This window comes from Oncorhynchus clarkii, chromosome 17 (assembly GCF_045791955.1).
Source record: "Oncorhynchus clarkii lewisi isolate Uvic-CL-2024 chromosome 17, UVic_Ocla_1.0, whole genome shotgun sequence".
Taxonomy (NCBI): domain Eukaryota; kingdom Metazoa; phylum Chordata; class Actinopteri; order Salmoniformes; family Salmonidae; genus Oncorhynchus; species Oncorhynchus clarkii.
The window spans coordinates 23,831,291-23,849,021 of record NC_092163.1 but is presented as its reverse complement, the minus strand read 5'-3'; the positions used below and the strand labels follow the sequence as shown (position 1 = coordinate 23,849,021).

The following is a 17,731-nucleotide window of genomic DNA, read 5'->3' as shown; positions in this document are numbered from 1 at the left end:
AGCTGGGACCGAGAGACTGAAAAACAGCTTCTATCTCAAGGCCATCAGACTGTTAAACAGCCACCACTAACACTGAGTGGCTGCTGCCAACACACTGACACTGACTCAACTCCAGCCACTTTAATAATGGGAATTGATGGGAAATGATGTAAATATATCACTAGCCACTTTAAACAATGCTACCTTATATAAATGTTACTTACCCTACATTATTCATCTCATATGCATACGTATATACTGTACTCTATATCATCGACGGTATCCTTATGTAATACATGTATCACTAGCCACTTTATACTATACTATGCCACTTTGTTTACATACTCATCTCATTTGTACATACTGTACCCGATACCATCTACTGTATCTTGCCTATGCTGCTCTGTACCATCACTCATTCATATATCCTTATGTACATATTCTTTATCCCCTTACACTGTGTACAAGACAGTAGTTTTGGAATTGTTAGTTAGATTACTTGTTATTACTGCATTGTCGGAACTAGAAGCACAAGCATTTCGCTACACTCGCATTAACATCTGCTAACCATGTGTATGTGACAAATAAAATTTGATTTGATTTGATTTTGACAAATAAAATTTGATTTGATTTGATCTGGAGGTCTGTATGGAGGAGTGGGCCAAAATCCCTGCTGCAGTGTGTGCAAACCTGGTCTAGAACTACAGGAAACATATGATCTCTGTAATTGCAAACAAAGGTTTCTGTACAAAATATTAAGTTCTGCTTTTCTGATGTATCAAATACTTATGTCATGCAATACAATGCAAATTAATTACTTAAAAATCATACAATGTGATTTTCTGGATTTTTGTTTCAGATTCTGTCTCTCACAGTTGAAGTGTAACTATGCTAAAAAATTACAGACCTCTACATGCTTTGTAAGTAGGAAAACCTGCAAAATTGGCAGTGTATCAAATACTTGTTCTCCCCACTGTATGCTCAAGAGTTCGACAGGGATCATCTTCATTATTAGTTCTATCTGGTCATTAGTTTACATCTTATACAACCAGCACTATTACGATGGATTTCAGGAAGGAGCTCTTGCCAGAGCTAATGTATTAGATCAGCTTTTTCGCTGTTGGTCAGGTGAGAAGTTCTGGTGAAGAGGATCCCTGTGAGTACTATTTCACGCATACCATTTTTCACAAAGGAGTGTTTGTGTGTCTCACAGTTCAACAGGCGTATCACAGAAGCTAGCTCTGAAATACTACAATGAGTAGTGTACTATATTGGGATTATCCAAAGACAGTGTGGGAATCAGAAGCAAGGCCTATGGTATGCCTCAATTTGCACACTTACACAGAATAAGACCCTCCCTCCCTCTGTTGGGTACTCCACATTGAAAGACTCCTATTCTTGGGGGAGAGAAGACAGAGAGGGAAGAAGGAAAAAGGAGGTCTGTGTTGTCTGACTTTACACACACGCACACTCATACGCTCTCGGGATGAGGTTCGAGGAGGTGCTGGGCGAAGTGGGTGGCTTCTCCAAGTTTCAGTTCCTGGTGCTCCACTTGCTCTGCTTGCCCAGGGTCATCCTCCCCCTTCACTTTCTCCTGCACAACTTCATCTCAGGTGTGCCTCCGCACCATTGCGCCCTCGGGATCCCTGGAGATGGATCCGAAACCCTGGCCGACCCCATGACATTGGCCCTCAGGGTCCCTCGTGAAGCCGACGGCTCCTTCAGCTCCTGCAGGGCCTTTTCCACTCTGGTGACCCTTGACCTTGGCCACTCCAACTACACCAATGTGTCCATGTCGGTGCCTTGCCAGGACGGCTGGGTGTACGACCACTCCCAGTTCACATCCACCACTGCCACCCAGGTAATGTCATTATTAACAGGGCGGCAGGGTAGCCTAGTGGTTAGAGTGTTGGACTAGTAATCGAAAGGTTGCATGATTGAATCCCCGAGCTGACAAGGTAAAAATCTGTCGTTCTGCCCCCGTTCTACCTAGTTAAATAAAGGTTAAACATTTTTTTTAAATGAACACTTGTCCACAATGGTGGTCTAGCAGTCTAAGCTCCTACCTCCAGAACACTTGTACTGGTGGGTTTGATGCCTTATGTAGATGTAATGTCATGTTAATGTGCTTATAGATGTCTAATGTATGCTTTGTGAACATGCAGTTCATGTTAATTGTTACTGTTTGTGGTTTCTGTCAATCAGGAAAAAAAAGATCAAACTGTAAAACTTCCCCAAAAACATTTGTTTCCATGACTACAGTAACTCCAACTGAATATTTGATAGAATGGTGGTTAGCTTGTGTAGCTAGCTATAAATAGCCCTGTCATTGTAATTTTTTATACATGCATAATTTACCAAGAGATGGCCAATCAGATTCATAACCACAGCACATGTAACACAGTGTACAGTAGGCCAGCAGCATGCCATCCTGCATCCCACTACTGGCTTGTTTCTGAAGCTACAGGGGTTAATCCTGGTCAGTCCCTGGATGGGAGACCAGATGCTGCTGGAAGTTGTGTTGGAGGCCCCGTAAGGAGGCACCCTTTCCACTGGTCTAAAACAATATCCCAATTCCTCCGGGCAATGGTAGGGTGCCGTCTTTCGGCTGGGATGTTAAACAGGTGTCCTGACTATCTGTGGTCACTAAAAGAGTCCATGGCACTTATCGTAAGAGTAGGGATGTTAACCCTGATGTCCTGGCTAAATTCCCAATCTGGCTCTCATACCATCATGGTCACCTAATCATCCCCAGCTTACAATTGTCTCATTCATCCCCTGTAACTATTCCCCAGCTCGTTGCTGTAAATGAGAATGTGTTCACAGTCAATTTACCTGGTAGAATAAAACAATTTGTATCCATTCCATTGGTTTTCATTTGTTAGGGCTTTACCCATCTTCGATGAATTGTATGGCGATGTGGTGGTTTGTGGTAATGAGGTATTTGTGATGTTGCAATAGATGGTTTGTACATAGGTTATAGGTGTTCCATTAACTCTCAACAATTATTCAACTAACTATCCACTAACCTTCCCCGGGCGCCGATGACGTGGATGTCGATTAAGGCAGCGCCCCCACACCTCTCTGATTCAGAGGGGTTGGGTTAAATGCGGAAGACACATTTCAGTTGAACGCATTCAGTTGTACAACTGACTTGGTATCCCCCTTTACCCTAATCGTAAATTGTAGCCCCAACCAAAGCCTTCACGTGAGCAAGCTGTTGCATATCAACAGAGGTTCAGTTGATGAGTTGATAGGGTGATAGATTGAGCATCAACAGATCTGTTGTTGACTATCCAAGTAACGTGTGACCTATGACTTTGTCACACTCCCAGTCATCATGTGCTCCATCATAATGTGCAGCTGGGAATTACCAAAAATACGTCTTTAGTAAATCTGTTCTTCTGCCGTCCGTAATATGCTACAGTTGAAGTCGGAAGTTTACACTCGTTTTTCAACCACTCCACAAATTTCTTGTTAACAAAGTATAGTTTTTGCAAGTCGGTTAGGACATCTAGTTTGTGCATGACATAAGTAATTTTTCCAACAATTGTTTACAGACAGATTATTTCACTTATAATTCACTTTATCATAATTCTAGTGGGTCAGAAGTTTACATACACTAAGTTGACTGTGCCTTGCAACAGCTTGGAAAATTCCAGAAAATGATGTCATGGCTTAAGAAGCTTCTGATAGACTAATTGACATCATTTGAGTCAATTGGAGGTGTACCTGTGGATGTATTTCAAGGCCTACCTTCAAAGTCAGTGTCTCGTTGCTTGAGATCATGGGAAAATCTAAAGAAATCAGCCAAGACCTCAGAAAATAATTGTAGACCTCCACAAGTCTGGTTCATCCTTGGGAGCAATTTCCAAACGCCTGAAGGTACCACGCTCTTCTGTATAAACAATAGTACGCGTGTATTAACACCATGGGACCACGCAGCCTTCATACCGGTCAGGAAGGAGACCTGTTCTGTCTCCTAGAGATGAACATACTTCGGTGCGAAAAGTGCAAATCAATCCCAGAACAACAGCAATGGACCTTGTGAAGATGCTGGAGGAAACAGGTACAAAAGTATCTATATCCACAGTAAAATGAATACTATATCAACATAACATGAAAGGCCGCTCAGCAAGGAGAAGCCACTGCTCCAAAACCACCATAAAAAAGTCAGACTGTGGTTTGCAACTGCACATAGGGGCAAAGATCAATTTTTTTGGAGAAATCTTACTTCTTGTAGAAATGTCCTCTGGTCTGATGAAACAAAAATAGAACTGTTTGGCGATAATGACCATTGTTATGATTGGAGGAAAAAGGGGGAGGTTTGCAAGCTGAAGAACACCATCCCAACTGTGAAGCACAGGGGTGGCAGCATCATGTTGTGGGGGTGCTTTGCTGCTGGAGGGACTGGTGCACTTCACAAAATAGATGGCATCATGAGGAGAGAAAATTCTGTGGATATATTGAAGCAACAGCTCAAGACATCAGTCAGGAAATTAAAGCTCGGTCGCAAATGAGTCTTCCAAATGCACAATGACCCCAAGCATACTTCCAAAGTTGTGGCAAAATGGCTTAAGGAGAACAAAGTCAAGGTATTGGAGTGGCCATCACAAAGCCCTGACCTCAATACTATAGAAAATTTGTGGGCAGAACTGAAAAAGCGTGTGCGAGCAAGGAGGCCTACAAACCTGACTCAGTTACAGCAGCTCTGTCAGGAGGAATGGGCCAAAATTTACCGAACTTATTGTGAGAAGCTTGTGGCAGGCTACCCGAAACGTTTGACCCAAGTTAAACAATTTAAAGGCACTGCTACCAAATACTAATTGAGTGTATGTAAACTTCTGACCCACTGGGAATGTGATGAAAGAAATCAAATCTGAAATAAATCATTCTCTCTACTATTATTCTGACATTTCACATTCTTAAAATAAAGTGGTGATCCTAACTAACCTAAAACAGGGAATTTTTACTTGGATTAAATGTCAGGAATTGTGAAAAACAGAGTTTAAATGTATTTGGCTAAGGTGTATGTAATCTTCCGACTTCAACTGTATGTATTCAGGGTGTTTTCTTCGGGCTTCAGCTCATAAGCCTATGCGATTGCATAAGCTCTAATATTCGTATGGGTGTTTTGAATGAATCATCATCTTAGAAAGAGCTGTCCATTTTGTTGTGTTAGGCTTTGAAACAACATCCACAATGACCATGTTTTACACTCAGTTTCAACCTGCTGTTGAACTTCTTTCTTTAAATTGATCATCACAGTGAGGTGAGTTTTGAAAGCATGATACTGTTTTGCTGATAAGTGATGTGATGTGATTTTCTATTTCATTTGCATTGATGTCAGAGTGGTTAGAGGGACAATAGAGCACTGAGTACCAGGCCATTAGGACACGATGGTCATTAGTGAGCTGGGTACTACCAAAGCATGTCCAGAGTGCATAAGAGGAGATTACCGGGACTCAACTGCCACGTGGAATTTTATGCGGTCATGACTCATGACTGCCAGTGTGGCGGTAGTATGGTCACACTGCAGCCCAAGTCTTTACCCTACATGGTTGACCCAAACCAAACTGTGCTGGCTTGGATCATTTCTTTTCACATTGTAGTGTGAAAGGCCTTGTATGCTGTTCTATCACACCTTGGGATGCTTGTGGAACTTGGGGTTAATTCTGATTTATGAACCTGTTTATTATTTTTTTGTTTCACAGTGGGATTTGGTGTGTGACAGTAAGAAATTAAACCAGGCCGTTGCTACTTTCTTTTTCATTGGAGTCACAATCGGTGCAGTTATATTTGGATACCTCTCAGATAAGTATGTTATTTATCCTATTAGAATCTAATTATTCTATGGTAATAACTGTGACAAGTATTTATCAATACTAATGTTCCCAAATTCAACATTTACAGTACATGCATGTTACCACTTGACCACAGCAGCCTGCATACAATCATAATTTACAAAACATAGGCTTGACCATGTTTCAAAATTGTGTTATCTTTTCTCAACAGGAAACAAGAAAATTGGCCTTGCTTTCTTAACAGAAGTAGACAGTCGTACAGATAGAAGTAGACAGTCGTACATTAGCTGCAAGACTAATGGTCACAATAAAAGAGAATGTCCTTACTTACTAAGATGCTACAAATGACAAAATGTGCGATACCATCAGAATCGATGACTAAGTTAGTCAGGTTAACATTTGGATTAAATTCAGGGTTAGGGCTAGTGGTTAAAATCATTTTTTTGGGGAGAGAGAGCTCTGTACTTCTGTATTTTGTGGCAGACATTCAGACAGTGAAGACTGCTGAAGGAACTCTGACTCTTTCCCCTTTCTCTCCTGCTGCAGATTTGGTCGGAAGCCCATGATCCTAGTGTCCTTCGTGGCCAGTGCCGTGTTCGGAACCATGTCCGCCTTCTCTGTCTCTTTTGTCATGTTTGCGGTGACCAGGACCCTCTGTGGAGTCGCACTGACGGGAATGACCATTACCACTCTTGCCCTGAGTACTATCATGATCTTTAACCCCCACTGGGGCTTCCTATAACATGATATGTGTTGATTAAAGGGGCAATCTGCAGTTCAAACAACAACAATGCAGCCACACTCAAATTAATAGACAGAGCTATGGATGCAAGGACTGAACATCCACTGGGAAATGTAACCCCTCTCAAATTTATAGACAAAGCTATGGATGCTAGGACTGAAAATCCAATGGAAAATGTAACTCCTCTCAAATGTATAGACAGCACTCCAGATGCAAGGACTTACAGTCCATGACATCCGCATGATATTTTTAAACAAAGCTATACATGGTTTATTTACATTCTTGTTTGAGAACAATAAAGGTATATGACGTTATATTTTGGGTTATGATAGTGAAAGACCCGTTTGTGGCTTCATCGAGAATTGAAATGGCCATTGAACAGACTCCCAGATCCCAGACAGTTGTTTTATAGCAATGGACCCAAATTCAGTCGTAAAGGACTACCCTGACAATACATAAATGCTATTTACTGTTACACGGAGGTAAGTTGCAGTTGTGTTTTTCCCTCCAGGTATAGAGTGGACGGACATTAAGCATCGCACCTTCACAGGGACCATTATCAGTCTGGGCTGGAGTGTGGGCAATATGCTCCTGGCCCTCCTGGCATACTTCATTCGAGACTGGAGATACCTCATGCTGGTGGTGACGTCCCCCTGCATCGCTGCCATCATCTCCTGGTGGTAAGATGGGGCTAGAAAAACTCCAGGTTGGGGGCAATGCCATTTCAATTCAGTCAATTCAGGAAGTGAACTTGCATTTCAGTGTACTTCCTGAATTGAAGTGGAATGAAGTCCAACTCTGTAAAGGACAGTATAATTCTGACAAATGTGGGAAGGAAATGAATTGAGTAATCTGTCCATCTTTACACTTGAAATGACACAAAATCTCATTAAACAGACTATTTAAAGAAAGAAAGGACAGTGTCTTACAGAATTTTGCTGTGATACTATAGAAGTGGTTTTGGAGCAAGACCTGAATAGCCCAAAGTCAATAACATCATAGCCATGACATACAGTGCATTTGGAAAGTATTCTTCCCCCTTTCCCTGTTCCACACTTTGTTACATTACAGCCTTATCCAAAAATGGATCCTTTTTTTCTCATCAATCTACACACAATACCCCATAATGACAAAGTGAACACAGATTTGTAGACATTTTTGCAAATGTATTACAAACAAGAAACTGAAATATGTTTATACAATTTGGGAGTCCACCTGTGATAAATTCAATTGATTTGACATTATTTGGAAAGACACACACCTGTCTATATAAGATCCCACAGTTGACAGTGCATGTCATAGCAAAAACCAAGCCATGAGGTCGAAGGAATTGTCCGTAGAGCTCTGAGACAGGATTGTGTCGAGGCACAGATCTGGGGAAGGTTACAAAAAATGTCTGCAGGGTTGAAGGTCCCCAAGAACACAGTGGCCTCCATCATTCTTAAATGGAAGAAGTTTGGAACCACCAAGACTCTTCCTAGAGCTGGCTGCCCGGCCAAACAGAGCAATCGGGGGAGAAGAGCCTTGGTCTGGGAGGTGACCAAGAACCCGATAGACACTCTGACAGAGCTCCAGAGTTCCTATGTGGAGATGAGAGAACTTTCCAGAAGGACAACCATCTCTGCAACACTCCACTAATCAGGCCTTCAATGTAAAGTGGCCAGACGTAAAAGGCACATGACAGCCAGCTTGTAATTTGCAAGGAACCTAAATGACTCTCAGATCATCATAAACAAAATTGTCTGGTCTAATGAAACCAAGATTGAACTATTTGTCACGTCGGGAGGAAACCTGGCACCATCCCTATGATGATGCATGGTGGTGACAGTATCATGCTGTGGGGATATTTTTCAGCGGCAGGGACTAGGAGACCAGTCAGGTTGAGGGACAGATGAATGGCGCAAAGTAGAGAGAGATCCTCAATGAAAACCTGCTCCAGAGCGCTCAGGACCTCAGACTGGGGCGAAGGTTCACCTTCCAACAGGACAACAACCCTAAGCACACAGCCAAGACAACGCAGGAGTGGCGTCGGGTCAAGTATCTGAATGTCCTTGAGTGGCCCAGCCAGAGCCCGAACCCGATCGAACATCTCTGGAGAGACCTGAAAATAGCTGTGCAGCAATGCTCTCCATCCAACCTGACAGAGCTTGAAAGGATCTGCAGAGAAGAATGGGAGAAACTCCCCAAATACAGGTGTGCCAAGCTTGTAGCATCATACCCAAGAAGACTCGAGGCTGTAATCGCTGCCACAGGTGCTTCAACAAAGTACTGAGTAAAGGGTCTGAATACTTATGTAAATGTGATATGTCAGTTTTAGTTTTTATACATTTGCTCAAATTTAACATAATACAGAATGACATAATACAGAACATCAATAGACACGAACAGCTCAAGGACAGAACTACATACATTAGAAAGTTGCCAATGGAAAAGAAGATGCACATATGATGTGTTCCCACCTGTTAGCGTTATGCAGTACATCTAATGTAGAGTTACCAATGAAACAAAAGGAATAACAGTACAGTGATTGATGAAGGATTAAAGTGTATTATTATTATTAAAGTTGATTAATGAATCAATGTGCTAATGGTTTGAATCTCAGATTTTGTGTCCAAGATATTATCCTGTTACAGCAGTGGATAATGACAAATATAATGTCCAGGATTTCTTTTCTTCATTTAGGTGGATACCAGAGTCTGCCAGATGGCTACTGGCCAATGGCAAAGTGAAGGAGGCAAAGAAGTATTTGGTGCAGTGTGCCATAATGAATGGGAAGTATGGTTACGCTGCAAAACTAGACACTGAGGTGAGTCAACCAACCCAGGTGCACACTGGGGACTCTTTCTTCTCAGTGTAATAGTGTTCTGCTATCAGGGTAGGGGTCCATTTAAATTCCAATCAATTCTGAATTCCAATTTCACATTTTTCTAATTGAAAAGCATTGAAGGGAATTGGATTTGGAATTTCAGTACACTTCCTGAATTGCCTGGAATGTAATTTGACCCCAGCCATGGGTGCTATCAAAAAATATATGTACATAGCCTTCAGAAACTATTCACACCCCTTGACTTTTTCCATATTTCTTTTTGTGTTACAGCCTGAATGAAAAAAATATGAATATTAAAATATCATAATTCTTGAGTCAATAACTAGGCTGTTCAACCCTTTTGTTATGGTAATCCTAAACAAGTTCAGGAGTAAAAATGTGCTTAACAAGTCACATAATAAGTTGCATGGACACACTCTGTTTGCAATAAGTGTTTAACATGATTTTTGAATGACTACCTCATCTCTGTACCCCACACATACAATTATTTGTAAGGTCCCTCAGTCTAGCAGTGAAACACAGATTCAACCACAAAGACCAGGGAGGTTTTCCAATGCCTGACAAACAGGGGCACCTATTGTAGATGTGTAAAAAAAAATAATAATTAAACAGACATTAAATATCTCCTTGAGCATGGTGACGTTAAAAATTACAATTTGGATGGTGTATCAATACACCCAGTCACTACAAAGATAGAGGTGTCCTTCCTCCTGAGAGGAAGGAAACCACTAAGGGATTTCAATATGAGGCCAATGGTGACTTGAAAACAGTCACAGAGTTCAATGGCTGTGATAGGAGAAAACTGAGGATGGATCAACAACATTGTAGTGAAAAGAAGGAAGCCTGTACAGAATAAAACATATTCAAAAACATGCATCTTGTTTGCAACAAGGCACTAAAGTAATGTTAGAAAAAATCTGGCAAAGTAATTAACTTTTTGTCCTGAAAGTGTCATGTTTGGGGCAAATCCAATACAACACATTACTGACTACCACTCTCCATATGATCAAGCATAGTGGTGGCTGCATCATCTTATTGGTATGCTTGTAATTGTTAAGGACTGGGGAGTTTTTCAGGATAAAAACAGAATAGAGCTAAGCACAGACACAATCCTAGAGGAAAACCTGGTTCAATGTGTTTTCCACCAGACACTGGGAGATGAATTCACCTTTCAGCAGGATAATAACCGAAAGGCCAAATCTCACTGGAGTTGCTTACCAAGAAGACAGTGAATGTTTCTGAGTGGCCGAGTCAGTTTTTACTTATATCTAATATACAATATATGGCAAGACCTGAAAATGGTTGTCTAGCAGTGATCAGCAAACAACTTGACAGAGCTTGAATAAGAAAAAATAATAATAAAAAATGTCAATCCACAATCCAGGTGTGGAAAGCTCTTAGAGACTTACCTAGGAAGACTCACAGCTGTAATCACTGCCAAAGGTGCTTCTACAAAGTATTGACTCCGGGGTATGCAAATTAGATATTTCTGTATTTCATTTTCAATACATTTTCTAAAATGTATAAAAACATATTTTCACTTTGTCATTATGGAGCATTGTGTGTAGATGGGTGAGAAAATAATATAAATGTAATCCATTTTAAAATCATGCTGTTACACAACAAAATGTGGAATAAGTATGAATACTTTCTGAAGACACAGGAAATACATAATTGAATGAAATGTAAACGAAACACCATCATTTTGTCATGTCTTAAAATACATGTGTTTGAGAACAAATGGATAAATCCTGAAATTCATCTAACAGTTGAATGAAAAATTGTATTTTGTACAAAAGTTGTTTTACATTTTGTCCAATTTGTATTTTAAAATATGTTTTGCAAAGCTCTGCTTATTACCTATTGAGCATTGTAGAATAAAATGTCATCAACATTACAGACCAAAATTATTCTACTGATGACTAATAAAATATATCTGAACATTAACCTCTGAACTTTATATTCTAATTTGTTCTTATCTTAGACTTTGAGGAAGGTAACTGTTTCTGAGGTTGCCAATAAGAACTATTCCTACTTGGATCTGGTCAAGACACCCAAGCTCAGGAAAATCACTATTTGCTCAGGAATATTCTGGTATGAGGAAGAAATGTTTCACCCTTGATCTTTCGATGAGAGACAGACAATTAGAGAAGCTGCCTGTCCCTAAGCTAGGGAGAGTGGAGTATTTGGGAAGAAATGTGTGTGTGTGTGTTTGTGCATGAGTGTGTTTGTCTCCAGTTTAGGCCTGAAAGGTCTATGATTCCACAACTCCACCCATAACTTTGATTGGAGATATATAGAGTCTGCCTGCCCCTAAGCTAGGGCGAGAGTGGACTTACTGCTGTGAAGAGAAATAGGTGTGTGTGTGTGTGTGTGTATAGTTTGTGTGCATGCATGTACATTTGTGTCCAGTTTAGGCCTGCAATCTCCATGATTCCACTTTCAACACGTTTTTATTAAAACATTCTGCCCCATAAAATGTTTCCCTTGCATACTTTCTTTCACTTACTCATATTTTAAGTTTCCCCAATTACTGATTATAATATATGTCGAGCACTCACTGCAAGTAATGTTTTTACCTATATTTACCTCCCAAAAGGTTTGCTGTGTCGTTCGCATACTATGGGATCAGCTTTAAGATTACAGGGTTTGGTCTGAACATGTACCTCACTCATTTTGTCTACGGCGCAATTGAAGTCCCAGCCAAAGTGGGGGCCTACTTCGCCTTGGATCGCATTGGCCGAAGAAATGGCCAGGCGTGGTCTCTCATCATCACGGGAGCGCTGATAGCTCTCAATACCGCTATCCCCACAGGTAGGTTATTAAAAATACTCTATGCACACTCATCTTGGGTTTCAGGTCCTGTATTGAAGCGTTTCTGCCATATTAAAACAACTCACAAAATACTAAGTGGTGACATTGAATATCAATGCAACGGTTTAAAACTCAGTTGCTCTTCTACTTGATATATGCATATCACAGTTGCTCTTCTCTTATCCTGGGACTTTTATCCAGAGGTGTAATGCCCATAGGGAGCACTCATGGGCATCCACCGTACTGATTGTTGTGGCATAGTAAGGCCCAATCGTAAGAACTTCCCCAAGGCCATTATGGAGGGAAAGCTCCAGAGGTCAGAGTGTAAAATGGTCTGCAGATAATGTAATGGCGTGTTGGTGGAGGGTCAAAAGAGATTGTCTGTCCACAAACAGCTCAGGGAAGGACATCCTCAAACTAGTGTCCAAGTTCAGGCAGAATAAACATATCTGTTCCAGAGCTTTATTAATGGACTACAACAAGAAAATGAGCAGTTGACCATCTTGACCAACTGAAGAGCTAATAGAATGTTACACTCACCGGCAGAAATGGTGGAAGTATGTGTTTTGGAGGATGCTCAACATTGCCATCATAAATGCATACATTGTATGAGGGAACCTGCAAAGGCCCCTTCCCATTAACCGCAGGCGCTGGTCCCTGAAGGCATTTTGAAATGCCCCTTGTGCATTCACTTTGTGATGGCTATAGTGGTAGGGAAGGGGGGAGCCAACAGTGTGGCACAGAAGGGTGTGGACCGAGTTGTTACTCATCATTTGAAAGCAGGTCACTCTCTGGTGAAGTTTAAAGGGCACAAGAGAGGGAGTGGTGTGCATCCAGAGTGGACACAGGGCAAAGAGTGGGAGATGTGTAGAAAACTACTTTGGATGTTCTACTTGTTCTGTGCTACTTTAAAGGATGTGGTCATGTTTTCCAGAAACTCCATGTCATGTTGTAGGCTAAATGCAAACACTAATGTGACAGTGTGAAATATGAATAATTTGTCCTACAAATCTTATTGGGAAATTGTGTAATTTTTCAAATTGTCTGTTTTCTATCTTCTCTATCTAATACTTGTTGCATTCACTGAATTGTTGTCAAAGTAAGCTACTATTTCTACATTTTGTGTCAGGCCTGCTCTGTATAATTGTTGTTGAGAGAGGTTATCTACATTTTGCAAGTCTCTGAATAGTTGTTCCCCTAGTCAAATTTTTGATTATTTTTTAAAAACATTAACATGTAAATAATATTTATACATTTAACAGATTATACTTGGTACATTATGAGTGAGTGATTTTGTCAAATTTACTCAAATGTAATACTACAAGCCACCTAGCAATTTTGTAAAGTTGGTTTTAGCTAACCCAGATACACTATATACAAAAGTATGTGGACGTCCCTCATAACTAGCTATCAATAAGTTATTTCAGGCTATCAATCAAGTCAAAGCCAATTGAAGCTTGATGTGATCGGAGGCTTCATATGGAGGGTGTGATGCAATTTGGGGACCTCCGGAGGTATGCTTAGGCCAAATCAAGCTCCATACCGCAGAGATGCAGAGAAGCATATTTAGTTTCTTTAAAAAAGAGGTGTGCTTATATATACGTATTCTTGTACATAGAATTAAGCATAATGATTGTGGCTCTAGATTGCTGGAAAAATCTGTTTCATGTGTTTGAAAAATACAAAATTCTCCCAACTTACACCCCTCAGCCATCCTCACATACTTTGTGGCACCTCAGATTTGGGGATCACAACGCCCCTGTTCTTATCCTATCCTTCTTGTTTCTTCATCCAGAAAATACCCTGGTTCGCACTTGCATAGCTGTGGTGGGGAAGGGTTTCTCAGAAGTTGCTTTCACTACAGCTTTTCTCTACACAGCGGAGCTCTATCCCACGGTTCTCAGGTAAGTGGGACTGTGAAACTAGCGCCATAACTTACATGCATATGCACACTACTCCTATATCACCTTAAATTCTGTCTGATGGGTCATTCTCAAACCTTTGTCAGTCTTAGTCTTCTGCGTTTCCCAATTCTGCTTCACAGAGTCTACTTTGTCCACTATGGATACATTTGTTTCCTCACATTTTAAGAGTTGACTGTGAAATTTAAGTAAGAAACTAGGAAATTTTTGTTAATGAGACCCCAGGATAGACTGTGGTAACACGACCTTTGCACTCTCGTCCTACTACAGACAGTGTGGTTTAGGTTACACCTCCTTCATCGGGCGTATGGGGGGCTCACTGGTCCCCATGGTCATGCTGCTGGAGGACTATTGGGTGTTCATGCCCCCACTTATCTTCGCCACCACCGCCATTGGCAGTGGCTGTGTGGTCTTCCTGCTGCCCGAGACCATGAATGTGTGTCTTCCGGAAAACATCCTCGACGTAGAGGAGGGAAGGTACTGTCAAACACACTCTGCACAATAAGCTCTCGTTTTCAGTCCGTAAATACAGACTGGGAAAAACAATTGAAAAGTGTGACAGATTCTGTTCAAACTCGCTAGATGATAGTTGGCAACCATTGCTGCTCAATTTATTAGCTACTGTAAAAATATTTCATGTTAATATGACGAATTCAGGTGCCTAATTGTTTTCCCTTTTTTTGGTAGGCATAAGCGCACATCTAGAAATGATGCCATGGTTGAGTTGAATGAAATAAACTCACTACCGGTAGCTTCAGCATGAGATACCTCCTAAGGCTGCTGCTGGTCATTCAAATCCAGTACCAAGTCCTGACCTGAAAGCTCCCCCAACCGCGGAATTGGGGAAATGATTTCCTACAATGGTCATATCCTAAAAACGTTAGAATGATGGATATTTTCCACTATATCATGTATCATGCATGTCACTATTGTATATGTCACTATTGTACTGTCTATATTAATTAGATGTGTAACTCATGTACAGTTGAAGTCGGAAGTTCACATACACCTTAGCCAAATACATTTAAACTGAGTTTTTCACAATTGCTGACATTTAATCCAAGTAAAAACTCCCTGTCTTAGGTCAAATAGGATCACCACTTTATTTTAAATAATAGTAGAGAGAATTATTTATTTCAGATTTTATTTCTTTCATCACATTCCCAGTGGGTCAGAAGTCTACATACAGTGGGGAGAACAAGTATTTGATACACTGCCGATTTTGCAGGTTTTCCTACTTGCAAAGCATGTAGAGGTCTGTAATTTTTATCATTAGGTACACTTCAACTGTGAGAGACGGAATCAAAAATCCAGAAAATCACATTGTATGATTTTTAAGTAATTCATTTGGATTTTATTGCATGACATAAGTATTTGATAAAAGGAGGTTTGTAGGCCTCCTTGCTCGCACACACTTTTTCAGTTCTGCCCACACATTTTCTAAAGAATTGAGGTCCAGGCTTTGTGATGACCACTCCAATACCTTGACTTTGTTGTCCTTAAGCCATTTTGCCACAACTTTGGAAGTATGCTTGGGGTCATTGTCCATTTAGAAGACCCATTTGCGACCAAGCTTTAACTGATGTCTTGAGATGTTGCTTCAATATATCCACATCATTTTCCTTTCTCATGAAGCCATCTATTTTGTGAAGTGCACCAGTCCCTCCTGCAGCAAAGCACCCCCACAACATGATGCTGCCACCCCCGTGCTTCACGGTTGGGATGGTGTTCTTCGGCTTGCAAGCCTCCCCCTTTTTCCTCCAAACATAACAATGGTCATTATCGCCAAACAGTTCTGTTTTTGTTTCATCAGACCAGAGGACATATCTCCAAAAAGTACGATCTTTGTCCCCATATGCAGTTGCAAACCTTGGTCTGGCAGTTTTGGAGCATTGGCTTCTTCCTTGCTGAGCGACCTATCAGGTTATGTTGATATAGTACTCATTTTACTGTGGATATAGATACTTTTGTACCTGTTTCCTCCAGCATCTTCACAAGGTCCTTTGCTGTTGTTCTGGGATTGATTTGCACTTTTCGCACCAAAGTACGTTCATCTCTAGGAGACAGAATGCGTCTCCTTCCTGAGAGGTATGACGGCTGTGTGGTCCCATGGTGTTTATACTTGCGTACTATTGTTTGTACAGATAAACGTGTTACATTCAGGCATTTGGAAATTGCTCCCAAGGATGAACCAGACTTGTGGAGGTCTACAATTTTATCTTGAGGTTTTGGCTGATTTCTTTTGATTTTCCCATGATGCCAAGCAAAGGCCTTGAAATACATCCAGAAGTACACCTCCAATTAACTCAAATGATGTCAATTAGCCTATCAGAAGCTTCTTAAGCCATGACATAATTTTCTGGAATTTTCCAAGCTGTTTAAAGGCACAGTCAACTTGGTGTATGTAAACTTCTGACCCACTGGAATTGTGATACAGTGAATTATAAGTGAAATAATCTGTCTGCAAACAATTGTTGGCTAAAATGACTCTCATGCACAAAGTAGATGTGCTAACCGACTTGCCAAAACTATAGTTTGTTAACAAGAAAATTGTGGAGTGGTTGAAAAACAAGTTTTAATGACTCCAGCCTAAGTGTATGTAAACTTCTGACTTCATCTGTATGTCATGCCTTTGTAACAAACCATTGTACTTGGTCATGATGTAATCCAAATTTTTTTGACTCTGCATCAACAATATAATATTCTCAAATACTTATCTTTTTGTATTTCTTAGAGGTGCTAATGCATTTGTGGTTTCCAATCGCCAAATTACAATCATATTTAAATCGTTGTAGTTCTCTAGTCATACCGTTTGAATCCATAGGTGTAGGTGTGATTCTGGTCGCTAACTAAGGCAGTACGACCTTAAGAGCACAGGCAATGACATTCTCTGGCTCACTACTCCTCATGGGGCACATTTCCTTAAATATGGAATTTGCAGTAGGTGGAAACAGCGCCACGTCCGCCCCTCCACACCAGCGTTGTTATTGTTTTTGTTGCCAGCCACCGGAGACGTTGCGCAACATGTTACAGGACATATTGTGCTCATGTCCAAGGGGGAAAAAACGGTTTATTGTTTGCAGTAACTTCTTTGTTGTTATATTGCAATTAAAGGACATGGCTATTTCACCATTAACGATTTCAGCTGTAAAGCTGACGCCCATACTCTTCTATTGATGCGCAATTCATCTCACCGTGAAGTTCACACTTGAGAATTATTTAAGACACTCTTAAGAGGTAAGGTTTCAGACGTTTTCAAAAGGTGGGCAGGGATTCCGCTGTCCTGACTTTATTGGAAGCTTGTCCCACCATTGGGGTGCCAGCACAGAGAAGGGTTTTGACTGGGCTGAGTGGGAGCTGCCCTCCCGTAGGGGTGGGAGGGACAAGACACCAGAGGTGGTGGATTGGAATGCTCGGGTTGGGATGTAGGGTTTGAAGATAGCCTGAAGGTGAAGTCCAGTTCCCCTTGCTGCTCCGTAGGCAAGCACCAGGTTCCAGAAGATGATGTGAGCTTCGACTGGAAGCCAGTGGAGTGTGTGGAGGAGCGGGGTGAAATGGATGAGCTTAGGAAGGTTGAATACCAGCCAGGCTGCAGCACTCTGGATAAGTTGCAGGGTTTTGATGGCACAAGCGGGGAGCATAG

At 41.1% G+C, this 17,731-nt stretch overlaps 1 protein-coding gene across 1 annotated transcript; it reads left to right on the top strand.

Moving 5' to 3' along the window:
- The first annotated feature begins 1,406 nt into the window (after positions 1 to 1,406).
- LOC139370567 (solute carrier family 22 member 7a) lies at positions 1,407 to 16,804 on the top strand. Its single transcript, XM_071110139.1, has 10 exons — positions 1,407 to 1,840; positions 5,694 to 5,797; positions 6,330 to 6,484; positions 7,037 to 7,205; positions 9,208 to 9,331; positions 11,337 to 11,446; positions 11,952 to 12,166; positions 13,962 to 14,070; positions 14,359 to 14,565; positions 14,776 to 16,804. Exons 1-10 carry the CDS (start codon positions 1,466 to 1,468, stop codon positions 14,849 to 14,851), a joined length of 1,644 nt encoding a protein of 547 aa, XP_070966240.1. The 5' UTR covers positions 1,407 to 1,465; the 3' UTR covers positions 14,852 to 16,804.
- Positions 16,805 to 17,731: the final 927 nt, after the last annotated feature.